At 29.7% G+C, this 24,567-nt stretch overlaps 4 protein-coding genes across 6 annotated transcripts; 2 read left to right on the forward strand and 2 right to left on the reverse strand.

Moving 5' to 3' along the window:
• Window positions 1-4,246: 4,246 nt before the first annotated feature.
• On the forward strand, window positions 4,247-6,023 carry LOC101217642 (transcription factor MYB78). The gene is made up of 4 exons (XM_004136099.3): window positions 4,247-4,523; window positions 4,614-4,743; window positions 5,110-5,431; window positions 5,531-6,023. The coding sequence occupies exons 1-4, from the start codon at window positions 4,352-4,354 to the stop codon at window positions 5,747-5,749; spliced, it is 843 nt and encodes a 280-aa protein (XP_004136147.2). The 5' UTR covers window positions 4,247-4,351; the 3' UTR covers window positions 5,750-6,023.
• Window positions 6,024-12,395: 6,372 nt separating this feature from the next.
• Window positions 12,396-14,680, forward strand: LOC101217414 (probable pectinesterase 53). Of its 2 annotated transcripts, none has more exons than XM_031888915.1 (5): window positions 12,396-12,796; window positions 13,124-13,316; window positions 13,592-13,795; window positions 13,945-14,180; window positions 14,340-14,680. In XM_031888915.1, the coding sequence occupies exons 1-5, from the start codon at window positions 12,438-12,440 to the stop codon at window positions 14,362-14,364; spliced, it is 1,017 nt and encodes a 338-aa protein (XP_031744775.1). In that variant the 5' UTR covers window positions 12,396-12,437; the 3' UTR covers window positions 14,365-14,680. The 2 variants fall into 2 exon arrangements, with proteins under 2 accessions (XP_031744775.1, XP_004136146.1); XM_004136098.3 differs by having other exon boundaries at window positions 12,397-12,796; window positions 14,335-14,680.
• A 1,370-nt stretch (window positions 14,681-16,050) lies between these two features.
• Window positions 16,051-19,158, reverse strand: LOC101217563 (ADP-ribosylation factor). Of its 2 annotated transcripts, none has more exons than XM_004135929.3 (7): window positions 19,001-19,158; window positions 18,280-18,439; window positions 17,570-17,640; window positions 17,063-17,182; window positions 16,843-16,961; window positions 16,669-16,750; window positions 16,051-16,414 (listed from the first exon to the last, which is right to left on the reverse strand). In XM_004135929.3, exons 2-7 carry the CDS (start codon window positions 18,425-18,427, stop codon window positions 16,409-16,411), a joined length of 546 nt encoding a protein of 181 aa, XP_004135977.1. In that variant the 5' UTR covers window positions 18,428-18,439; window positions 19,001-19,158; the 3' UTR covers window positions 16,051-16,408. The 2 variants fall into 2 exon arrangements, with proteins under 2 accessions (XP_004135977.1, XP_031744777.1); XM_031888917.1 differs by lacking the exon at window positions 19,001-19,158 and adding an exon at window positions 18,903-18,921.
• A 1,232-nt stretch (window positions 19,159-20,390) lies between these two features.
• On the reverse strand, window positions 20,391-23,715 carry LOC101217332 (nitrogen regulatory protein P-II homolog). Its single transcript, XM_011661107.2, has 8 exons — window positions 23,388-23,715; window positions 23,262-23,307; window positions 23,073-23,100; window positions 22,544-22,631; window positions 22,305-22,372; window positions 22,092-22,161; window positions 21,017-21,052; window positions 20,391-20,887 (listed from the first exon to the last, which is right to left on the reverse strand). The coding sequence occupies exons 1-8, from the start codon at window positions 23,578-23,580 to the stop codon at window positions 20,811-20,813; spliced, it is 606 nt and encodes a 201-aa protein (XP_011659409.1). The 5' UTR covers window positions 23,581-23,715; the 3' UTR covers window positions 20,391-20,810.
• Window positions 23,716-24,567: the final 852 nt, after the last annotated feature.

The raw sequence follows: 24,567 nt of genomic DNA on the forward strand, positions 1-24,567 counted from the left end.
TTCAATTTCTTTTAAACATTTATAAAATGTGGAAAAACGAAGCGGTGTACTTCTAACTTCTAACTTCTAATACATAGGAGGAAAGATTGAACCTAAAACCTCAAAATTGATCCTATAGATCTAAGAATGTTGAGCAGCTCGTGTTTGGAAAACTAAATCTTTTAGTGGTTGACTTTGACACATCAACTTTGGTGTTATAGAAAATTATTGATAGAAACTAGGTGATGTGTTTTGGTTTAATTTTTTCCATGTGTTTAATTTTGAAAATAAGTCATTCAAAAAAATTAAAATATGTGTGCAACTATAAAAATAACTTTTGATATATTTTAGAGTATATTTAAAACATTTTTTTTAATAAAAGATAGAATAAAGATGATTTTTGAAAAATATATTATTTTCTTTAGTCAACTAAACATATTCTAAAATAATATTTTTTTTATAATCTAAATTTTATAGAGTAAAACTATTTGTTTTTAAAAAAAAGAAAAAACTAGTGTAAAAGATAACTCCATTAAGGTCAATAAATTAGAGACCAACGTAGGTCTTAAACCAAAGTTCAATATTAAATTAAAGTGATCACTAGCTAAGTACGTATTATAAAGATGGTTATGTTTTAAATAAAAAAAATATTCATATACACAGATTTAAAGTTTTAAACATAACCAGCAAAAGTATTATTTACTTAGATTAGACAAAGTATAATAGTAACTTTTATCAATAGTATTATTTAAAACATTGACCAATTAAGGCATTAAGCAATGTTATAAGTTCCGTACAATATGTGAAATGGTGTTGTCATATTGAATCTTATACTTTTCTTATAACATATTAATTTATTATTGGTCCATGGTTTCCACATCTCTATTAAATTAAACTAATATATATATATATATATATATATATATATATATATAGGGGAATTTATTCATAATTTTCTTGTTTAAATTAAGATAGTGTTTGGAAGCCAAGAAAGTGAGAGGAATACATGTGTCAAATGGGATTCTTTTTTCTACCCACCAATTTTGGCATCTTTTTCTTTTAGTTTCTCTTTAGGGTGCAAAAACGTGAAATTAAATTAAATGGTCACTATACATTTATTTTTCTCAAGTCTCTTCTATATATATATATATATAAACCTAAAGGTTTAGATCTTTACTTTGCCACACCCTATATGTTCTTTGGAGTGAGTGAGTGGAATTTGGATGTTCTTTATTAGAAAATTTGAGAAAAGAAAGAAAAAAGATTTTTAAATGAGAAAAATATCAAACTATTCTTATAATATCAATTTTTATCAATAATAAATCCTTATTAGTTTCTATTGTAAACTCTATATGAATTATTATAAAGAAAGTAGAAAATCTTGTTATAACTTGTAAGTAGTTTAACCTATATTTTTTATATTATTAAAAAGCTTTCTTCTTCTTATTATTAAAAATTATAGTTAAATAATTTTGTACTAACTTGAAGCATATGAAGTTTCTAATGGTGTTAGCCATATTTTGTCAATGAAAGGCATGAGAAAAATTGGCCCTAATATAGTCAAAGTTGCAACAGTCAGTTCTTGACTTGTTTATTTATTTATTTATTCCTTCCTCTCTTCAATTGTACACAATTTCTTGCAATTTTTTCTAGTCCACCTAACACCAATTTTGAATATTTTTCCAATTTTTTTTTATTATTTATCAAAGGTTAATTAATTTGAACCTTTCATCCATGTAGCAGAAAATTAAATTAAATCAATGCCCCATTTTACTTTATTTTCCTTTTTATTTATTTAATTTGGTTATTAACTTGACTAAGTCAAGCACTTAGAAGTGAGACACATATAAATTTAATTTATACCAAACAAGAGAGGGAGAGACCAAATCATGTGGAAAATTATGGTTGAAAATAGAATTGAAAATTAGAAAAAAAAAAACCCATAAATTGTAATTATGAAATCAGCATGAGATGAGATAGACATATATTATTATATCATTTGAAAATATATATATATAAAAAAAAATCCCAAAGAGCATTCTTGGTTTTATTCAAGAATTTTTTTCCATGCCCTACTTTGTTGAGACATGTAGACTTCCTTCTGTGTTAGAATTTTCTCTCTAATTAATCTTTTTTCCTTTTTAATTTTCTAGAAGAAGCATCTTCTGCTATAGTATGATTTCCATTAGTCATGGAACAAATTTAATTGGAAAGGATTGAATAGAATCTCTTAAACAAAACAAAGCTGATTTATATAAAATGTATCTCCATTTTTTTAGGGTTACGAATCACTTTTAGTAGCCATAACAATCAACTAAATTATGAACTATTTAGTTCATGTATAACTTTAGTTTGTAGTAATTTATTACATAAAATTTTCATTTTGTAACTATTTAATCATGAATTTAATTTCCATACTATGAAATTAAATGAGAAAAAGTTTAATGAGGTTTTGTTTTTGCAATAAATAAATTAATATACTTCTTAGAGCCTCAACAAATTTACAAAGAATACATTATAAAATACTAAAAATTGACATAAATTTTTATAAATTTCTTTATTGACATAATTTTTTATAAATTTTGTTTATGTTGGGGCTAAATTGTTACAAATTTGAAAGTAAAAGAGAATAAATGGTTACGTATGGAAATTTAGAGACTGAATTGATACAAAATTGAAAGTATATTGGATAGACTAATTCATTACAAACATTTGGATGAGTTAAATTGTTAGTTTTGTAAAAGTTTAGAACTAAACCTATTTTTTTAATTAAAATTTTTAATTATTTATAAGAAAACTTCTATATATTATCTATGGGTTGGTCTAGCAACTTTCTTATAATGGAATGTTTCTTTTAACTCAACAGATAACATATTCACCAAAAACCAACCGTTTCCATGTTCAAATCTCTCCTTCCAATTTGTATTCAAAACTTTTAATATATAATTAACTTTCCTTAATATTTGTTTCTGTGAAGAGATCACTCCTTTGTATTTGTTATATATATAAGTGTGTTAGAAAAGTTTTTGTTTTTGTTTTATTCTTTTGCATCTCTGAATTTTCTTTTATTTTGTTTTTCTAATTAACCTCTGTTCTTTTAAAAGTTCTTCTTTATGGCAAGTTTTTTCAATCAAAATCCTTAAAGAATAATATGAATAAAATACTTGAGGATGGTAATCCTAAAAAATCGAAACATTTTTTGATTCCTAATTAATCAATGAAATGTGTTGTATGTGATAAAGTATACCACATCACTTTAGCATATATATTATTTTAATAAACTCAAGAAAAATTTGAATTGAAAAAAAAGACCCAACACAAAGAACAAAACTCTTAAAGCAACATAATTATCAAAGAGAAAATATCCAACATAAATATAAGTTTAATTATATAAAAAAATATATGTTCAACCATGCATTTCGGGTAAAAAATACTCAATACTCCTAAATTTTCAAAGAGTTTCGAAAATATATTGATCATATTAATTTTGAATGAAAATTGCAAAAATACTCTTTAAAACTTAATAATAGTTTAACAAAGAGAAAACACATACCATTACTATCATTACTAGATGAACGTAAACCATAAATATAAAATTTAATCTAGAGATCTTCTTGATACGAAGTAAAAAGTGTGATGATATTCCACCATATAGTTTAGTGTAAATATAATATTGGAATTGGGTTGTGAAAACCTTAGACTATACTGCCATCATTATTTGACACATACACACACTCACATAGTCTAAAACATATAGCAAACCTGACTTCCAAACAAACCACCAAATCAAAAAGATATTTTTTAAAATTGAAAGAAAATAAAAAGTTGATAAGTTGATGAAATGGAGAAGGAAAGAAGACTTGGACTCACCTTTTTGCCCCTGTAATTCTTCTAATTATTAGTCTCCTACACCAAGTTGCCAATGTGGTTTGCCAAATGTTAGAATTACCAAGTCAAAGGGTCAACTCCATTAAAACATGACCCCTTTTTTCCTAATTAAATAAACAAAAGAAAAACTCCCCTTTCATACTCAGAATATTATCACATTTAATTAACCACTTAATTAAATTAACATGTTAATCTAAGTTTGATTATTTAATTTAATTAAAACCTTTATTTTACATCATCTCTTTTTCTTTAGATTACCACTTTCATCTCACACATATATATAAACAATACATAGATGGATATATCATCATATAGTGATCTATCTTCATAGCCTTTTTCCTTTCTCTCTCTCTCTCTCTCTCTCTTTTCCTTTTCTCCATCTTAAAAAAAAAATCCATTATCCTTTCATTCTCTTTTTCTCTGCTCAATTGGAATAAAATATAAAGGGTTTTTTTTTTAAAAAAATATTTCTCTTTTTAAATTTATGGATGTTAAAATGAGAGGTTTTAGGTGTGGAGAACCTCAGAAGATAAAAGAGGAGGAGGAGGAGATGGACGTCCGGAAAGGGCCGTGGACGGCGGAGGAGGATTCTGTTCTGTTTAATTATGTTAACTGCCACGGCGAAGGTCGTTGGAACGCAGTCGCTCGTTGCACCGGTTAGTATTTCTAATCTCCATTTTTTGTTGGAGGAAAAGTTTTATTGGATATTTTGAAGGGAAATTGATGAGAAATAATTTGTGTTGTAGGTTTGAAGAGAACTGGGAAGAGTTGTAGATTGAGATGGTTAAATTACTTGAGGCCGAGTGTTAGGCGTGGGAATATCACTCTCCAAGAACAGCTCTTGATTCTTGAACTCCATTTTCGCTGGGGCAACAGGTAACTGATCCAAGTTTTGGTTCTTTTTTTTTTTTCCTCAATAATTTGGTTGAAAATGGAATCTTTTGATAACCCAACTGAAAAAATGGAGTCCTTTTTAATCTTAATGACCTAAGATATTAAAAAAAAAAAGAGGGATTTTTGTAATAGGTCAGGTAGAGATTGATTGCTTTTTCTTTTTTTACTTGTAATTTTCATATGGGTATTGGTTGAATGGAGTCTTTTGATATGGCCCCACATACAAGATCAGTTCTTTTTAATGCCAAGGTAAAAAAAAAGGGGGGGTCAATATGGGAACTTTAATTTATTTTTTTTCAATAACAAAAGTGAAGAGGAGAAATGATGGAAGAATTGTGATTGGAACAGGTGGTCTAAAATAGCGCAGTATTTACCGGGAAGAACAGACAATGAAATAAAAAACTATTGGAGAACAAGGGTTCAAAAGCAAGCCAAACAACTCAATTGTGACGTGAATAGCAAGCAATTCCGTGACGCCATGCGATACGTGTGGATGCCTCGTTTGCTGGAACGTATCCAAGCCTCAACTGATTCGACTACCACCATTGTTGATGTTATCCAACCACCACACCCACCTCTCGAGTTGACTCAATCGTCACCATCCGGATCTAGTTGGGTCAACCCTCATGTGGCTCCCACAACTTCGTCATCAGACTCTATATCTGATCAGGTTTAAAGTTATTACTTAATCTTCAAAACAACGTAATAACCTTTTATTTGATAGGTTATGATTTGCTTTAATCATTCATATTCACATTCTTTGTTATAGGTCCAACTTCAAGTTTCACCTGTTTCAGACATGACAGAGAACTTTAACATGGTAGATAAAAGTGAAGAAGATGGGATGATGATGCTAATGGAACACGGGTGTGACGGAGAGGCGATGATCAACGAGTGGATAGGTGGTGGGGAGGTATTGGAGAATGGGTTATGGAATGAAGAAGATATGTGGACATTGTTGCAACAACAATTTGGTGATGATGTTTAAAAGGGAAAATAATTAATTAGATATATATTGATTAATTAGAAAAGCCCTCAAATTTGAATTTACTTACGTGACGGCAAATATTATAAATAGGGGAATGAATGACTTGACAAATTAGAAGTGTAGGCTAAAAAAATACATGATGACAAAATACACAAAGCTCAAACATTGACAGCTTATGATGTCCACTAGCTTTGGTGTGACACATTTAGGTTTTTGTAAGTTTATACCATTTAAGTTTTATGTTAGATTTACACACTTTGCTCCCTCCTTCTAATATTATGTTTATAATTAATATCATATATTAATTTTTATATCTATACTTTTCAAAAAATTTAATTTACATATGTCCATACAACTTTACTTTTCAAATGGTCTCATATCATTAATTAATTAAAATTTATAATCTCGAATCAATAGTGATCCATTGTACTAATCTAACGAGAGGAATATTAGAAAGAGAGTCAAAAGGATGAAAAATATAGAGTAAAAAATAAGAAGAATACATGAATTAGAAGAGAACATCATTTGTTATAAAAGTTTGTCACGTAAGCGTGAATAAATAAATAACATATATTAAAAGGGTTGTGAATCCTAACTCTATGATAGTAATAAGCTTAGTTATATTTTCAGATGTAATAAATAAAAAGTTTTATATGGTTGATATTTAAGAAAAACGGTAGTTCTTAATTTTAGATTTTACGGTTTGATAAAGTTTAATAATAGTCTTTTTGATTTTATAAGATATTCATAAATAGTCTCAATCAGTAGTACTATATCAAACTTATATAAATTAAATTCTAATTAAAAGTTATAAAAACTAAATTCTACTTTTTTTTAAAGTTGTTTTTGAAAAAAATCTTTAATCAATAAAGATTATATTTGTAATCCATTATTATATCATTCTCACGCTTTTTTCTATATATATAATGCAATATTTAACCTGCCTTTATAATTTTGATTTTATGTGAATCCCTCCAAAAAAAAAATTTTACATGAGAATTTAATTTTTTAATTTTATGTTTTTATGGCATTAGATTAAACTTTAAACTTTATAGATTTATTGGACAAATTTAACCTAAACAAATCATTTTTTATTTAAATTTCAAATACGGAAGAAACTTACAATTACACACATAGTTAACCTATTATACGATTTTTTATTCTATATTGAATGCAAAATTATGATGAAAAGTTCAATACTAAAGTGAAAAAAACTCCGAATTAGACTAAATTTATGATTTAACAAAATTTTCAAATAAAAAAATTTGCTTATAGTAAAAGGGTTTCATTGCTACACATAATGCATGTGATGTACATATACTTCTTAATAGACCATTTTAGTATTATAATCTAAAAAAATTATTTTAAATGATAAAACTAATTTATAAGTAATAAGTTGTGATAAATTACCATCTATATCTTTAGGTGTATAGTAATAGTCTATAATTAATAGAAAACAAAATATTACTATATTTATAAATATTTTAATTTATTTTGCTATATGTAAAATTAGTCTATTATTATTATATATAAAATTGTTAAAAATCAATACCAAAATAATTTTTGAAATAAAATGTTAGTTTGCTATATCACTATTTCTAATAAACAATGAAAATGATATGGCTTCCAATTTTATTAATTAAAAACGTGACCTCTTTCCTCATGAGGTGTAGGGTGCTATCCATTTTCTACTAAATGAACACAAAGTAAGATTGTATTATATTATATATATATATATTATAATATATATATATATATATATATTTTGTTATAGCTCATATACATCCTATAAATGTGTAATATATAGTTTGGAGTCCAACTGTAAAATATATATATACTCGTGTGTAGTGTACGTTGAATGGATTTAAAGAAGCACAAAAGATCCAGCAAGGCCACAATCTATTAGCATTGCATGTATAAAATCTTTGAAATAAAGATATTTGGTATTTCATTATTTATCTCTCTAAAATTATATTTTATTTTTTCAATTATTCTTTCTAAAACTTACTATTTATTTTTTTTCTACTTAGTTTGGGTTAATTCCAGAAATAAAATTGTATTTTTAAAATGACAAAAAATGGGTTGTGAGAGGACTTTTTCTATAAATAATATAGTTATAATAACAAATATTTGATTTAGGTAATATAATAAAATGTATGGACAAAAATAGACAAGTAAATAATTGATAGAGGTTCATGAACTTCTTCACTTCATTTTTGGTTAAACTCAAACTCATGTCACCAGCTTCAATGCATAACTCATAGACCAGAACTAGAAATACATTATTGAAATTCATAGACTAGTCCACGGCTAGCTAAAGTTTTGTTTTTTTAAAAGATTCAAACTACATTTAAACATTAAAACAACTAAAAAAATACATCATCTAAAATCATCAAAACTATATCAACTGCAAGACAACAAAAAATTATGTGTCACACAATGGACCTCAAAGTGTTGTTTATGCAAATTATTACCTCAATATCTTGTTGAGTGATAATAAACGAAAATTCATCATCATGTGCATAACACTCATGTTAATGACGATAATTAAATATGGTAAGTATCCAAACGAAGCTGGAATCAGATCATGAGCTACATCATGAGGTTCTAGCTAGGTCAGTGCACGTTGCTCCAAATGGGTCATTATATAGCTACATGGGTCATGGAGGAAGCTTCCTTCTTACACCAACGTGTGCCAACGAAAAAAGACGAAGAAAGAGAGATTAGAAAGTAGAGAGATTGTGAATGAATGAGTCCATGCATGTCTACAAATTAAAACACTCTAAAAAAAAGAAATATAGGAATAGATCGAATCACATGTCAAATCATACGTCACGTACACACCTAATATTTTCATTAATCAACTAGGGTTTTTAATCAAGTCAAAGAATATTTAGAATGTTTCTTAAAATCTCAAATACTAAGAAGATCAAAATAATTTTTAAAAAAAAGAGTAAATTAATTAAAGTAAAAGGAAAATAGTAATTAAATTGCAAAGTTAAATTGTTGAAATGAGAGGAAGAGGGTCAACTTTGCTTTGGTTGGCACAAACTGCCGCAATCCTTGAAACCAAATTAAAAAGTCTTGTAATTAACGAATTAATTAATTGATTTTGGAGAAAGAGAAACAAAATTAAGTGATCATTAGTCTCACCTTTTAGGCTCTTAATTTAGTCAACTATCATTTTAAACCTCAATATGTAATGATAATGATAATAATAATTAACCTATTGCTATTCCTAACCCTTTGAAAATATTGGCTTCTTTTTTCCCCTATAAATTGTCTTATATATTCTAGATTATATAGTGGAAACCATAATAATTATCATCGTAGATTAATTTGCCCATTGCACACCTAAACATACATTACAAAAACTCCTTTTTCTAATACATTTTTCATGCAAATCTTATTTATAACCACACAAACATATATCCGTAGAAAAAGAAATTAAGGTATACTGTAATATCTCAACTAATTAACTTGATTGACACATCTTTAGTAGTCTCGTTATAGTTTCATACCAAAAGTTATGCATATTCAAAAAGAGAGTATAGAAAGTAAGATACACAAAAACAAAAACGAGCTATAGAGAACAAAAGACAAAAAGAGATTAGAGGAAAGTTGCAAACGAAAGATGCATTATACATGGTTGCAAAATTGAGGAGATTTCTCACACACCACTAGACCTAATTGATTATAGAATTAAAGGCTTGGTCCGTAGTTAAAATATTCAATTAAAAAAAATGTAACGTTTATGTTATTTTTTTGTCGAGGATTTTTTAATCTTATATAATTTTTAATTAACAAAGGATAAAAAAAAATAAACTATTTACATCTCACACAAAAAATCACTAAATACAAAGTTTATTGTACTTGATTTTATCAATTTTTCTATTTTTGACAACTTTCCTTACAAAAAATGTAACGATGATATGTTGTTCTTCTATCTCAAATTTATTCGATCTCGTATAATTTTCAATTAAACCTAATTAATTATAGAATGAAGGACCATCCTCAAAAGCAAATTTTAATTGTTCAATACTCCCAATTATGAAGCTGGTATAAAAAATAAAAGATCTATTTTTGTACAAAGAAAGGGGTACATGTTCTCATGCTTAGCTCATCATGATCACCATTTCCACTCAACGTAACTACAAATAAATAAAAGTAAAACTTTTATATTATTCTCATTATATTATTATTTCTTTCTCTATATTAATGGATTTTTACGTCACACACACATCAAAATACAAGTATATTTTTTTCTTTTTTGAGGAAAAATGTCAATAGTTTTTGCCACATATTTCCATGTTGTCATTAAATCTTTTGAAATTCTTAATTTAAGTGTGTTAACCATTCATTTTCCTTTTAAAAAAAACCCTAATAGTGTGTTGTCACATTAATTAGTGTTTTATTAATCACATTAATTATAACGATGTACAAAATAACCTTTATGTTCATACATACATTAAATTTTATACGTGGTATATAGCAGCTATGTGAAGTTATATCAGGTTAATTATTCACACATGTTAATAATTAATATAAGCATCAATAATGTAACGACATTTTTCAAAACCAACTTGAGTTCATTATTAATCTAATTATCTTAATTTTCTAAAACTAATAGGAGAAACATAAACCAAAATAGTTCCTATATGACAGGTCACATGTCTTTTTTGTAGGTCTTTCTTGTCGTTCGCTAGCTTGCATTTTTCATTACCTTGGTTTGTAAAGTTAAACAAGGAAATGGTGAGTATATATATACAAGATATATAGTAAGTAATCTTCCCATTGGGGCCTTTTGAGTGAGTTGTCAAAACTCATTCCAACATACGCGTAATGTACAAATGATAACATTACATAGGTAATGCCCCTTGAAGGATCACATATCATAACATAGGTAGTGAACCCGAGAGAACACAAAATATAGTTTAAGTAGTAATCTCGAAGGAACACAATTCATGGTGTAGATAGTGATCCAGAAGGAACACAAAACATAAGATGTGCATAACCTGTCATGAGAATTAAACAATTACCACTAATCTTAGCATGCATTCATCAATCAATAGGCTTTAGCTCAAATCTAACAATCATTAGCATGTCTTTTCTTTATCCATACTCAAATCCTTAATCATTTTAATTAATCAAATCTTCTCTAATAAATAAGCTATTTTAAATTTTCATAAATTTCAATTTTAGCTCCAATCCACAAGATAACATCTAAATAATTTAAGATAAATTCTTTTAAAAAATTTGAGATGTTACAAATAATATGAATATGTTAAACTGACTGAGATGTTCGAGTTTAGCTTATGGTACTGTATGACACATTTGGGAGATAGTTGGAAAGAGTGAAAATAAGACAAACAGTAATATTGAAATGAGCTATTATAATATTGTGTTACAATTATAGGAGGGAGAAAATGTGAAGCCTATACCCTACAATATTAACAATAATATTATAGGTAGAGCTTATAATGGATAATTTTATACAATTGTAAAGATATGAACTAATGCACTATCCTAATTCTATAATGATATTAAGAACCATATCTCCTCTCTTACTTAGCCATTTAAATGAAATTAGTTTTTCAATATTCAACATAGATCGAGCTAGTTAATGAGTCAATATTATCTTTCTGTTGGATATGATATTTGTTTAATGGAAGGGCTCAAGTTAAGATAAATCTAATCTTTTAGGTTTTCAATATGTATATATGTAAGTAAAAATATATTTATACCAATTTAGTACGTATAAATACACAAAAATATCCCATTTCTTATTTGAACTATATAATACAAAAATAGGTTAAAAAATACTCATGGTCTTAAACTTCCATACAAAAAAATAACTAACAATTTAGCTTCTATATACTTTCATATTCATATTCGTAAAAAATTAGTCTTCTTATAAATTTGTATATCTATGAAACATCCATTAAATAAAGTATCAAACTTTTTTGCATAAATTATTTAGTCCTTATAGTTTAAAATAAATAATATAATTTTGCTCCCCAATGGGTAAAAAGATTCACTAGATTATGCTAATATTTTTTACTATAAAGACTAAATTAATTGTTGTAAAAATTATAGATTTATTTATTAAAATTGACTAAATAGTTACAAAATTGAAAACATAAAAATTAAACTATAATTATATGAAAAGGACGAAAAGTGTGTTTAATCTCAAAAAAAATAGAAAAGAGTTAAACGAATTTAACGCGTGAATAAGCATTCAAATAAAGTCAAATAATCAATCCATCAAATGACTACTTGAGTTTTGGTGTTGAAAATATTCAAAGGCACATATAATAGGTGGTCACGAGAGTAAAGGACCATGAAAGAATTCAATTCCCTATAGCATTACCCCCACAAAATATGTAGGAAGGGATGACCTAAATATCATATCAATCTTCCACTTTAGGTTTTGAATATGGAATACAGCCATGCATTCTCCATTGTATACAAAAATGACAATTTGTACCCAACACCAACAAAATAGCCTTTATCAAATGGGTCTTGTAAGAATCCCTAAGTGGAATATTATATTCTTCATAAAGCCATGTGATTGGTCTCCCAATTGGGTCCTAAAAATCAAAGTCTCTATCTTACACACCACATATATATTGACAATTTTTTAGGGTTTTTTTTCATACATAGCCAAAACTAGGGGGTATTGGCTACAATGAATGACTTCAAGTTTATTCTTCTTCTTCTCCTTTTTGTGTGTAATTTGTTCCTACAATCTTATTCATTGAATGTTGAGGAGAGAAGGGAGGACTACAAGAACTGGTTGTCATGGAACCTTCAAAATTACAAGAAGAAAGCCAGTTTGGTAGACAGGTCGACTGTCAAACTTGGTCGGTCTTATAATAGTGGCGGAGTTCTTGACGATAAATTGAAGAAGGCCGAGATGAATAAAGTGAGAATAATTGTTAGCCAAGATGGAACGGGCGACTTTAGAACGGTTGGAGAAGCTCTTAATAGCATTCCCAAACCTAATAGTAAAAGAGTCATTTTGGTCATCAATCCAGGAGTTTACAGGTAACATATTTGCAACTTGTTTAGAGTTAATCAACAATAAAATTCATATATATTATTTTTGTTATAAAAATGTTGCTAACAAATTATGAAAAACACTCAAGTACGTATATCCTAGCCCACAATACGGTCAACAATTTTTTTAATTACATAGTTTGTTATGGAGCAAATTTTTCGTACTTCAACTTTAAAATATATATATTTGTCTGAGTGACTAGATCCAGATATACAAAAATGGATACATCTTGAACTACACTCAATATAAATAGTTCAATGGTTTGAAGAAGATATATGTATGTGAACTAATTGGTATACATGGTGGAATTTCAGTGAAAAAATCATCATTCCTAAAAGCCTACCATTCGTGACGTTTCTTGGAAATGTCATTGACGACCAACCAACCATCACGGGAAACGACACGGCATCGATGACAGGTGAAGACGGAAAACCATTGGGGACTTTGAAGAGTGCAACTGTGGCCGTAAATGCCAATTATTTTGTAGCTATCAATATGAAGTTTGAGGTAAAAAGATTCTTTTTGCCATATCATAAACATTCTAAAAAAACTCTAAAATATACTAAAGTTAAAAGTAATAATTAAAAAAAAAAACAACATAAACAACAAACTCCCACAATATTCCAATCAAAACCTGTAAAATCCAAAAAAAAAAAGAAAGAAAAAGAGTCTCATTAGAACACTGAAGCAGATGAATATCATCTCCATTGGTATGAGATTTTTTGTATCATTTTTACATAAAAATATATAAAACAACTGATTTGATGACCGCACTTTTGCAGAATAGGGCAATGCACGAGATCGGATCGGTTCGAGGACAAGGAGTAGCATTAAGAATATCAGGAACAAAAGCTGCATTTCACAATTGCAGCTTCTATGGAGATCAAGACACACTATATGATCACAAGGGTCTTCATTACTTCAACAATTGCTACATCCAAGGCTCAGTGGATTTCATATTTGGCTATGGAAGATCCTTCTATGAGGTAGTACATTATAAATTAATCAAATTAGCTTTCACCTAATTTTGCTGTAAACCGTTTGCAGTTACTGTGTTATAAATGCTAATATATACGCTAAGTAATTATTATATTTACAACTGAGCGTGAAATGCACGTACGGGTTTTTTTTGCAGAAATGCTATTTGAAGTCAATAACAAAGAAAGTGGCATCTATGACTGCTCAAAAGGGGTTAAAAGGATCAATGGAAAGTGGGTTTTCATTCAAAGATAGTGTGGTAACAGGAAGTGGACAAATTTATTTGGGAAGAGCATGGGGAGATTATTCAAGAGTTGTTTTCTCATATACTTTTATGGATAATATTGTTCTTCCTCAAGGTTGGAATGATTGGGGCTCCCAAAAACGCCATTTGTAAGAACCCCCACTCTCCTTTTATTCTTTTCATATATATATCGGCCCATGATTTGTGAATATATTTACAGATTGTATAACACTTTTTTTTTAAAGAAAATGATAAAGTAGTAAATAATGAATGTTTGTGTGTATTATATTTATGTATGTGTAGGACAGTGTATTATGGAGAGTACAAGTGTAGTGGACCAGGTGCAGATTTAAAAGGAAGAGTTCAGTGGGCTCATAACTTAACTGATGAAGAAGCTCAACCTTTCATTGGGACTCACTATGTTGATGCTGATTCTTGGCTTCTTTCCCCTTATTCCTCTTAAAACCTCTTCTTTTTCTTTTTCTTTTTCCCCCTCAAAATTTATCCAATTTCCCTTGGATATTAAATATTTAAAAAAGGAATGATTAATTTCCTCAGTTTATAAAATTCTCTTATGTTTTTCTATATCTATATATATCTTGATGTATTTATATTCCACTTTAATGTCGTGGTTGGAAATTTAAACGAATGAAGAGATGATTTGAGTTGAAAGAAAGTAGGGAATACAAGAAAAATTGTTATTAGATATCTCACATGGAGGAGATTACTATGATAAGGAAATAACACAAAGGGAAAAAAAGAAACAATACAGTTTAGTAGATTTAATTGTCAAGGCCAAAGACAGTTTTCTCCAAGCAACTTCCATATCTTCTTCAACTCCTCTCCATCCTCATCTCCACCACCACCCAAACTCAAAAACTCAAACTCAGATAATCCATCAACCTTCCTCTCAAATTCACCACCATTCCCTTCAAGATCTTCATCATCTCCATAGCCTCCCATTAAAGCCTTCAATAACATCAAAAGAGACGACATTCCCGTTGTGTCAACAATGACAAACTTGATCTTTGATATTGGAATAATTTGAAGGCTTGAAGGAAAGAGAGATGGAGTTATTATGGGAATATAAATAAGCTAAGGTAGTCTTACATAGTATATAGTTTAAAATTTAATTTGTAATGGTAGCTTTTTATATCCAAAAACTTTCTTGTCTTACAAACAACAACAAAAGTCGATTTTAGGAGAGAATTAAATGTAATAATTGGTTGTTTTTTTGTGCATTACTTTGTTGTGTTGCTTTTTAAGGTGAGGAGTTGGTCATCTTCAAGCCAACTTTTCCAATACGTCAATGAGCGTTGTACTGTTACTTTAGGGTGAAGTGTTCTTGTTACTTTTCCAACTTTTACCAACAATTCAAGAAATAATTCTAAATAGAAACTGTGTTTTACTAACAATTCAAGAAATAATTCTAAATAGAAACTGTGTTTTACTAACAATTCAAGAAATAATTCTAAATAGAAACCGTGTTTTTGGCATGAGTGTCTTCAGGTGGAGATTTCTTTCAAGTTATCGTGGATGGTTGTTTGTCACTTGAAAGGAACATCTTTCTAATTTATTCTTCTCTTTTGTTAGTAGTTATGGTAGCTTATAACTAGGGAGAAGTCATTAAAAATCAGTACTTGTTCAGTGAAGCATAGACTAAACTTTACATACTTTTTCAAACTTCAACGAACCTTAATTATTATGAATACAACTTTCAAACGACTCAAACGTGAACATTACATATGAAAGTACTATAAATTCAATGCATAATAAATACTCCATCGAGGCCATCAAAAGTACGTTTAAATTCATAATTAAAATGACCTCAACAGTGATTTTCAAGCCCCCAAAATTGTTTTTTTCTTTATAATAAAACCATTTTGTTTGTTTGTTTTTATAGACTGCATTTTTTACAAGTGGATAAAATAAAACATAACAGCAAGATAAAAACATGGAAAAAGAGAGCTCTTTAAGCATAGCAGACGCAGAAGGCCATGGAGTCTAATGGGAAGCAAATGAAGAGAATAATACAATAAAAAGTTCCAAAGTAATTTCTTTTCAGCAATCCATTCCAAATAACAAACATGGTTCTCGTACAAATACACCTATTTTAAGAACATCATTTAATTCATTACATTAAAATTAAAAAAAGAAAAAAGAAAAGAAAAGAAAAGAAACCAATGCTATTGAGTCGATAACATGACAAAATACTTCAAAATTTCTTTCATTATTCATAGATCCAACACCAACCTAGGAATCATCCATTAGGAACGTCGTATAGATCAGGTAATCCAACAAAAATGCCCGTAAACAAGGGATAAATCACATCAATTTGATTTTCCAGAAGCAATCCCAGCTCGAAAGAAATCCCCATCTACGCCTGCAAATCAGGAAAACGGAACAATCTTATCATCAACCATGCAAAGTCGAACTTCCACCACAAGCTAGTAAACTTTTGTACACTAATATCCCAACCAAACTGATTGAGAAACAAACCATTTCCTTATGCCTCTTCTAATTCTTTTAAATGAAGTTCCTTTTCAGGCAATACTGATATATGGTTATTTCTTATTCTATTGTATACTGCAGAAAATTTGTTCATTGAGTTACACAAAGAACATGGTTATTTTTTACCTTGTTGGCAATATTGTTTGAGAGCCAGTCAAGTCCTTCATACAGCCCTTCACCGGATGTGGCACATGTGCTCTGGATGTACCTGAAACAGGATTTCAAGACATGGTACTAATTACTACCGAAAAGTTTTAAGCAATTGCAAGTTTTTTAAGAGTTTATGGTCGTCAAATGTACCAGTGACGTTGCCGGAGGGAGTGAAGACCAAGCTTGTCGGTGATCTCAGCAGCATTCATGGCATTAGGAAGATCTTGCTTGTTGGCAAATACCAAAAGCACAGCATCCCTCAGCTCATCCTGTAAGTGCAACGCATGTATGTTATCATCTAGACAACATAGTAGAATGAAACAATTTTTCATTGTATCGAAGTCTAATAATCAAATTCCATTATGAGTACCTCATTCAACATTCTGTGCAGCTCATCCCTAGCTTCAACAACACGGTCTCTGTCATTGCTATCCACCACAAAAATAAGTCCTTGGGTGTTCTGGAAATAATGCCTCCACAATGGTCGGATCTTGGAACAAAACAAGCACCAAATAAGTGGAAAGAACAATTAATATCATCCATGTGCTAGAAGATTGGCTACCAACTATGAGTCCATGGAAGCACAAGTGTCGAATTGTTTAAACATGTTAAATAGAAAATTTTAGTACCAACATTCCTAAGAAAGTTGAAAAGTTTAAAGGGATTCAGTAGTAAAATCTATACTTATGACTAAAAAGCTAGGTATGACAAGAAAAAAAAGAAAATGATAAGCCAGATTTAACATCAAACAAATACACATTGATTGATTTAAAACAATCATCTACCAAGTTACACATGTACCATGCTCAAAATAATAGCAACGTCTTCATTTATACACACTGTCAGAAATCTAGCACCTTGAAACGATCAAATGTACCTTGTCTTGGCCCCCCACATCCCAGACGGTGAAGCTGATGTTCTTGTATTCCACAGTCTCAACATTAAAACCTGCATAGCCATACGCAAGTGAGTTATACCTCGGATCTCACATTCTCCTTTTTCAGAAACAGTAATCGCAAACTAAGATTATGTATTCACAAAAGCTTCTTGTACAGAAATCAAAATGCCAATATGCAGTTAGGTCAAAGTGTTTAGTCTTGAACATCACATTGTTTCTAAATTCTATCACCCCACTTTTTCAAAGATATCAAGTCTGGAATCCTGCGGTGAATTATGACAGAAACTTATGTTTGCAAGGTTCACTCAAAGGCATAGGCTTTAATTAACTGAAATTCACAAAAGAAATATCCCTCCTTCCATATTGATAACAATTGAAGGCGTACAAATAAGAAATGCAAGTGTGAGCCTTTACAGATCCTATGTGTTTAATTAGATTAATCATCCAGTTCTCCTCTATAAATTCATCTCCTTGAAGATAAAACAACAATTCATTATACTAACTTAAAAAATTTTGTGATGAGGACAATCATGCAAACAAACATGAAACTACCAAGTTAAACAATTATATTCAATGCCTATGATCTAGACACAAATGACTAATCATCAAATTGTTGTAAACAAAACGCATCAACTGTAACATTTATTAATCCGTGAAATCAGTAGTTGGATATAGAAACAACAACTTACCGATGGTAGGAATGGTGGTGACAATTTCTCCCAGCTTGAGCTTGTAAAGGATTGTCGTCTTACCAGCTGCGTCAAGACCCACCATGAGAATACGCATCTCCTTCTTGGCAAAGAGCCGGCTGAAAAGCTTGGTAAAAGACAGCCCCATTTTTCAAGTAAACTGAATACAAACACAACAAGCCGGCATCAGTTACCCCTTAAAATACTACGACATCAAATACTTAAATCAGCCAAAAATGTAAAGCCAACCCAAAAAAGAAGAGGATCCGATCTTTGTAATTCAAAAATCAACTAGCCCAGATTCAAAATCAAACTCCAAACACATTACCATAATGCCACTTTTACCCACAATTCAAATTAAAAACAAGGACCGCTAGATCCAGCACAAAGAAAACGCATCCAACCAATCTGTTAAACACATGCATCAATAAAAATCCAGGTATAAACATAGGAAACGCAATTCAAATAAAAAAGGGTGGTCGTCAGATCAGATCCAAATACAAAACATCAAGGCGAGAAAACAGAAACCCAGATCAGAAAATAAAAAACAATGAAAACCCAGAAAAGAACAATAAATACGAAGATCAATAAAAGAAAAAACAGGAAAGGAAAAAGGGAATCACCAGGAGAACAGATCGAAGCAGGAAGGATGAAAATAAAAGAGGGTAGTGAACAGATCTTAGAGAGAAATGAGAGAAGAGATTGAATGGGAAAAACTTACGGAATTGAAGAGAGGAGAATAGAGAGATCGGCCCCAAATAAGAATGATAGATCTCTCTCTCTTGAACACAAGGGAGAAGCTGTCCTTCACGATCAAATGCGCATTCGCGATATATGAGGACTCTATTTTTATAAACCAAATTAATTTCAATTATTTAAACAAAAATCAATATTTTCATTTGACGTGAAGTAACGTTTGACTCTCCCGTTTTTTCTTTTTTCTAATTTTCTAATTTTCTAATTTTCTTCATATTTTTTCGTTTAGTTCCGTGACGCCGTTATAACGTTGCTTAAATTTTAAGTGCTCTGTTTGGGAATGGAAAAAATTCGAATCTCGGGTCGGTTTCTTTATCCGGAATCGGGATAGTATCGATCCACTTCCAATCCCCAAAAACCAATCGCCATTTTGCTAAAAATGAATTATTCCAAAATTTTCAATTTTAATTCTTATAATTTAGACTCTAAGCTTTTAATTTATTAATTTTAAATGTTGCAATATAAATAGCAAAATATTAAAATTATTTATCAAGAAAATTTAAATAATTTATAAAAAATTTGATCAAGTATACTATTTACAAAATCTAATTTGATCCTAATTTTGATAAAAGAGAAAAAGAAAACAATACAAATTCTTTTATAAACTCAATAATTTCAATAAAATAAAGTTGGCCAGAATATAAAATAACCAATATTTAAAGTTCATAAACTTCCACAAAAGATTATACGTTGTTTTTCGTAAAAAGAAGAAAAAGGCAATTTTTATATGCCATATATGTTCTATAATTTATTAAATGCATAAGAGATTTTTTAAACAATTATTGGAATGAGAATCTATTATATGATTGAGACGGAGTTTAACCAAAAGTTAAATTTTGTTGCACTTTTTTATTTTTTAAGGTTAAAAACTTAAAAGGGATGAAATTGGAAGTTTCAATATTTTACTATTTTTAAATATACACCATTAATAAAAATAGTACACTAAGAATTAAAACTTTTGTAAATTTTCCAATTTAAAAATTATTTCCTTTGTTAAAAACAACCAACCACATCCAACCAATCTTTTTTCTTAGGGCTAAAAGTAATTTTTAGCTCAAATAAAATTGCAATATGTGTATTACTATAGTATGACTCAATATTACATCCTTTGAAAAATAAAGATGTGAACCGGATCGGAATGGAGATGAAGAATAATAACTTACGTTAAATGTTATAATATTAAATTTGTCTTCAAACTTGAGCTCAAGGTTGACCCAAGATGGTATCATAGAATACAAATTAAATGTTATATCATACATGTTTCTCTTGTCTCCATCGATTCAATAGAGAGAAAATTCCCTCTGCTCCCTCATCATCCTCCATGTAAAGATGCATCTCTATGAAGTAAATGAACATAGACCCACTACCACAGTTTTGAGTTATTATTGAACTCAAAAGAAAACGAAAGTTAGGATTTTATATCAAATACAACCACATATGCAAAACTTTAAACAAAGTCCTAAGTAAATATATTAAAGAACAAGACAACTCCTCTCCTAGGATTCACCATCTAATCATCAAAAGTACATTAGAAGATGGCATGGTAGCTTATGCGTTGATTATTGCCTAATGCGGTTCATTTCTTTATGACAACATGAGGAAGTTACATATTTACAAGTCTGATGTTTCCAAGAGAAATAAACTTATCTGAATTACACAACTTATAACTTACTATTTCTTTTATTTTCCTCATCTCCACAAGGACCAAACTCTGAGGAAGGTAGCCGCCAACACCATGGAACAAAAGTTACAAACTCACCAACATTTTCTCTTTCTTACTGTGTTGCTCGATTGTTGTCAGACATGTCGGATCGTCCTCCGGTCATTCTCTCTGCTCTTTCTCCACGTTCGCCTGTGCATTACACAACATGTAAGGCATGTCATATACCAATGTGATAATGAAATAATCTTAATGTTTTTAACTTTCATTGAGTAAGCTAGTTGAAGTTTTGATAGTTGCTCAAAAAGGCTAACAAGGTACCTGTACGAATTCGAATCACATCTGAGATTGGTATCACTGTGTGAAAGTCAAAAGTGTGTGTTAGAAGTTTACAACAATTTGATAAATTAAATAATGAATTCTATTGGTCCTTACGCTTTGTATTAAAAATTAACTGATAGTCAGCTATGTAAGAGTGGAAATTTAAAACCACCTTTCAGCCAACAATTTCACATGAGGTTGATAGAACTTGAATATATAAAAGATAAAAGATAACAGAAATACAAGATAAACGAAAAGTTTGAGGTAGTTGAACTCTCCCAATCTTGAGATGCTCTCAAGCTCTAATTTATTGCCCAAAATAATAGTTATCTTCCCTATTCTCCTTATCTATAATTATAACCAAACTCCATAACCAACTTTCCTAGCTAATTACTAATACACCCTTCATATCCCTCTAACACCTTAATAACATTACCATCATTCATCTGTCCATTCAAGTAACCATTTTAGGTTAAGACACCATTGAAACCTTAATATCATTCCCATAAAAGTGTTTTGAAGTACAAAAACAAAAACGTGTTTTTTATGTGCTTTCAGTATTCGTGAGTGTTCGGATGGACCGGCTTATGTGCACCTCGACTAATCTCATAGGACAACTCGTCTGACCCTACAACATTTGGGTGTTAAAGTAGACTCAAAGAAAATTAAATCCTATGTAGGTGGCCACCATGGATAACGAATTCTTAAGTGCTTAAAAAAGTCATTCCAAATTGGTAATGCAGCTTTCCAACTCTTATATTGTTAGACTAGAACTAAGAGACTTCATCACTACAGTTAAGAAACAATTTAATTATCTAACATTGTATTACAAATACTTACAATTTTCTATGAATTTGTTGCTGATAATTATTTACCATATAAGGTGCTCATCCAGTTAACATAGAGAACTTGTGTTCATGGTAATGCATAAATGAAAATCAAACAAAATGAAATAAAAATATAACAATAATAAACAGCATGACAAGCAGAAAATTCAGAGAATAGAAGTTAAGCAAACAATAACGATGTAAGCAGATAAGGAGCTAGGCTATTAACAAAAATAAAGTATGTTTACCAAAAATTTTGCCGTCACCAATTTCACCAGTTCTGGCCTCCTCAATTATCTTGTCTATGACAGCTTCAACCTGTTAAAAGGATACTTAAATTAATCATAATACCTATAGATTCTCTAGTGCAGCAGTTTGCTTAAGAGATATAAACAACAAATTTGAAGAGATATATACAACAAATTTGAATTTCTTATCACAATAGCATAACACTATTTTACCTGGTCTTTAACGACCACAATTTCCATCTTAACTTTAGTGACAAAGTTGTCCTCAGAAAATTCAGATCCTATGAACCGTATATAAAAGAAAAGAGTATAAAGTTAAATGGAATCATAAGCAAATAAACAAACATCAGTGATGACATGGAAAAAGACATGAGTCTAGAAACAGACTAAAATGTACAAATAGATTTCCCTCACCAAGAATTAAGACCGAGAATCATCAAAGATAAACTTACCACCATGTCTCTCTTTAGAGCCACCTTGAGAACCAAAGCCCTTCACATCGGATACTGTTACACCTCGAATACCCATCTTCAGCAATGCCTTCATTGTTTCCCCAAGAAACAAAGAGCAATTTAATACAAACACTACTTAAATTTGGATATTAAAACAACAAAAATCTGCATAATCCCCATTCATTTGCTACCATTCAAACGTTTGTCAAGCATGATAGTTTAAATGTTGAAAGCAACCTTTATTTGATTCTTTTTGGCTATGGACGAGCACATTTGCTAGACTTCATAAAGTAGTTTAACCTTTTTTATTCTATGACATTGACAAGATATCATGCAACCAATCTAGAATGCAAGTGATCCTAAACTTCATTTCCTCTGATACCAAAAATTCAAAGTTTTCATAACTCTCTACAATCAAAATCTCAAGGTATCCTAATTTTACCATAATTAATAATAAAACCAAACAAGATCTTACACATTCCAAAATGAAAATTAGGAATGACCATATTCAAGGTTAACTAGGTCTTACCGAAGAAACATTTTGGATTCTCCATGGCCTATCCCGTCCAAACACACCAACATAGCACACAGATAAATAAGTATCAGATGCAACAAACTCAGCAAGGTTACTCAATACACACTAGATGAAAAAAAAAAAAATCAACAGTTAAGAACCCCAAATGTAGCAGTACAGAACACGATGAAGTAGGTTTGGTACCTAAGGATGGCCTCCACTTTGTAGAATTTGGAATCAGGCACATAATCTACAAAGAAAAAAAAAACAGCAGCATATTAGAAATTGGGAAGCTGAAGAGTGATAGAATGTGTGGCGAGCGAAACATACCGAGAGAGCCTTGGGTGGCTTTGACGAGAGGGAGAATTTGGCGATTGGAAGGGTGGTTGTTGGCGAGGTTGAAGTGAGAAAGTCCGACGGTGGTGAAGTAAGGAGTGATGAAAGAGAAAGAAGTGAAGTGATGAAACTGTGGACGAGGAAGAAGAAGAGCAGTGAGGTTCGTTGTAGTTGCCGCCACCGCCATGAGAGTTGAGATTCGAGAAGCAGAGTGATGACGACGAACTGATCGGAGGTTTCAGAGTTCACGTTGGAATTTCCGCTTCAAAAAAATTAATAAATTATGATTGGAAGAAGTTTTGTTTGTTTTGCATTTTTTTGGGTCTAATTTTCTAAAGAAAGCAAAAGCCCATTCCCCTTTGAACTCTTCATGGTCACCAAAGGCCCATAGGGAAAGGTTGAAAGTTATGGAAAATAATTGTGACTTCCAAACAAACCAAAAAAAACTCCAAAGTTTTATAAAAAATAAAAAATTATGAACATGAGTTTTTGTTTTTCTTTTCAACATTTCAATTTGACATCAAATGTGAAAAGTTGGTTGATATATTACATTTTGAAACTATACGACTAAAAACAAATTATTAATCTTCAATTTTGACCAACTAGTTTAAGTGGGTTGAGTTCAATGAAATAAAATGTTGAAAAATTAATTTTGAAAATGATAATTATTTGACTCTTGGTTGCTACTAACGTTTTCTATAGTTTTGACTTTCGAGTCATATTAATATATCATTATGTATAACCCTTTACTAATTCAAACATACAAAAAAAAAAAAAAGATAGATTTTTTATAAATTTTTTTTAGTAATATGATAAAATTTAACATTTAAAATTACATAAATAAAAATATTTTTAAATATAAGAAAAATAATATATATATATATTTTAAAATTTAGCAAAATATCATTGTCTATGTACGATGCACTGCGATAGATTATTATTTATGTTAATAGTCTATCTAGGTCTATATTATGGTTTATCACAAATAATTGTAAGAAAGTATTAAAGTTTTTTTTATAATTTAGATACTGTACATTGATGTTTTCAAATATAGCAAAATAAATCAAAATATTTACAAATATAACCAAATTTCATATATACCACTGATAGACTTTTATCAATGTCTATGATGTCCATAAATACTTATAGAAGTCTATTAATGTTCATAATGTTG

This window comes from Cucumis sativus, chromosome 7 (assembly GCF_000004075.3).
Source record: "Cucumis sativus cultivar 9930 chromosome 7, Cucumber_9930_V3, whole genome shotgun sequence".
NCBI classification, from domain to species: domain Eukaryota; kingdom Viridiplantae; phylum Streptophyta; class Magnoliopsida; order Cucurbitales; family Cucurbitaceae; genus Cucumis; species Cucumis sativus.

Bases quoted from the DNA above. Each gene is read 5' to 3' on its own strand.
- LOC101217642 (XM_004136099.3), top strand. From the start codon at position 4,352: ATGGATGTTAAAATGAGAGGTTTTAGGTGTGGAGAACCTCAGAAGATA. The intron at 4,744-5,109 runs GTAACTGATCCA...TGATTGGAACAG, and splicing joins CATTTTCGCTGGGGCAACAG to GTGGTCTAAAATAGCGCAGT. The intron at 5,432-5,530 runs GTTTAAAGTTAT...TCTTTGTTATAG, and splicing joins CAGACTCTATATCTGATCAG to GTCCAACTTCAAGTTTCACC.
- LOC101217414 (XM_004136098.3), top strand. From the start codon at position 12,438: ATGAATGACTTCAAGTTTATTCTTCTTCTTCTCCTTTTTGTGTGTAAT. The intron at 12,797-13,123 runs GTAACATATTTG...GTGGAATTTCAG, and splicing joins ATCAATCCAGGAGTTTACAG to TGAAAAAATCATCATTCCTA. The intron at 13,796-13,944 runs GTAGTACATTAT...TTTTTTTTGCAG, and splicing joins ATGGAAGATCCTTCTATGAG to AAATGCTATTTGAAGTCAAT.
- LOC101217563 (XM_004135929.3), bottom strand. From the start codon at position 18,427: ATGGGGCTGTCTTTTACCAAGCTTTTCAGCCGGCTCTTTGCCAAGAAG. The intron at 17,183-17,569 runs GTACATTTGATC...TTTTGTTCCAAG, and splicing joins ATGTGGGGGGCCAAGACAAG to ATCCGACCATTGTGGAGGCA. The intron at 16,751-16,842 runs GTACATTTGACG...ATCCTGTTTCAG, and splicing joins TCCCTCCGGCAACGTCACTG to GTACATCCAGAGCACATGTG.
- LOC101217332 (XM_011661107.2), bottom strand. From the start codon at position 23,580: ATGGCGGTGGCGGCAACTACAACGAACCTCACTGCTCTTCTTCTTCCT. The intron at 23,308-23,387 runs GTATGTTTCGCT...TTTTCTTTGTAG, and splicing joins AGCCACCCAAGGCTCTCTCG to ATTATGTGCCTGATTCCAAA. The intron at 23,101-23,261 runs GTACCAAACCTA...TGGACGGGATAG, and splicing joins AAAGTGGAGGCCATCCTTAG to GCCATGGAGAATCCAAAATG.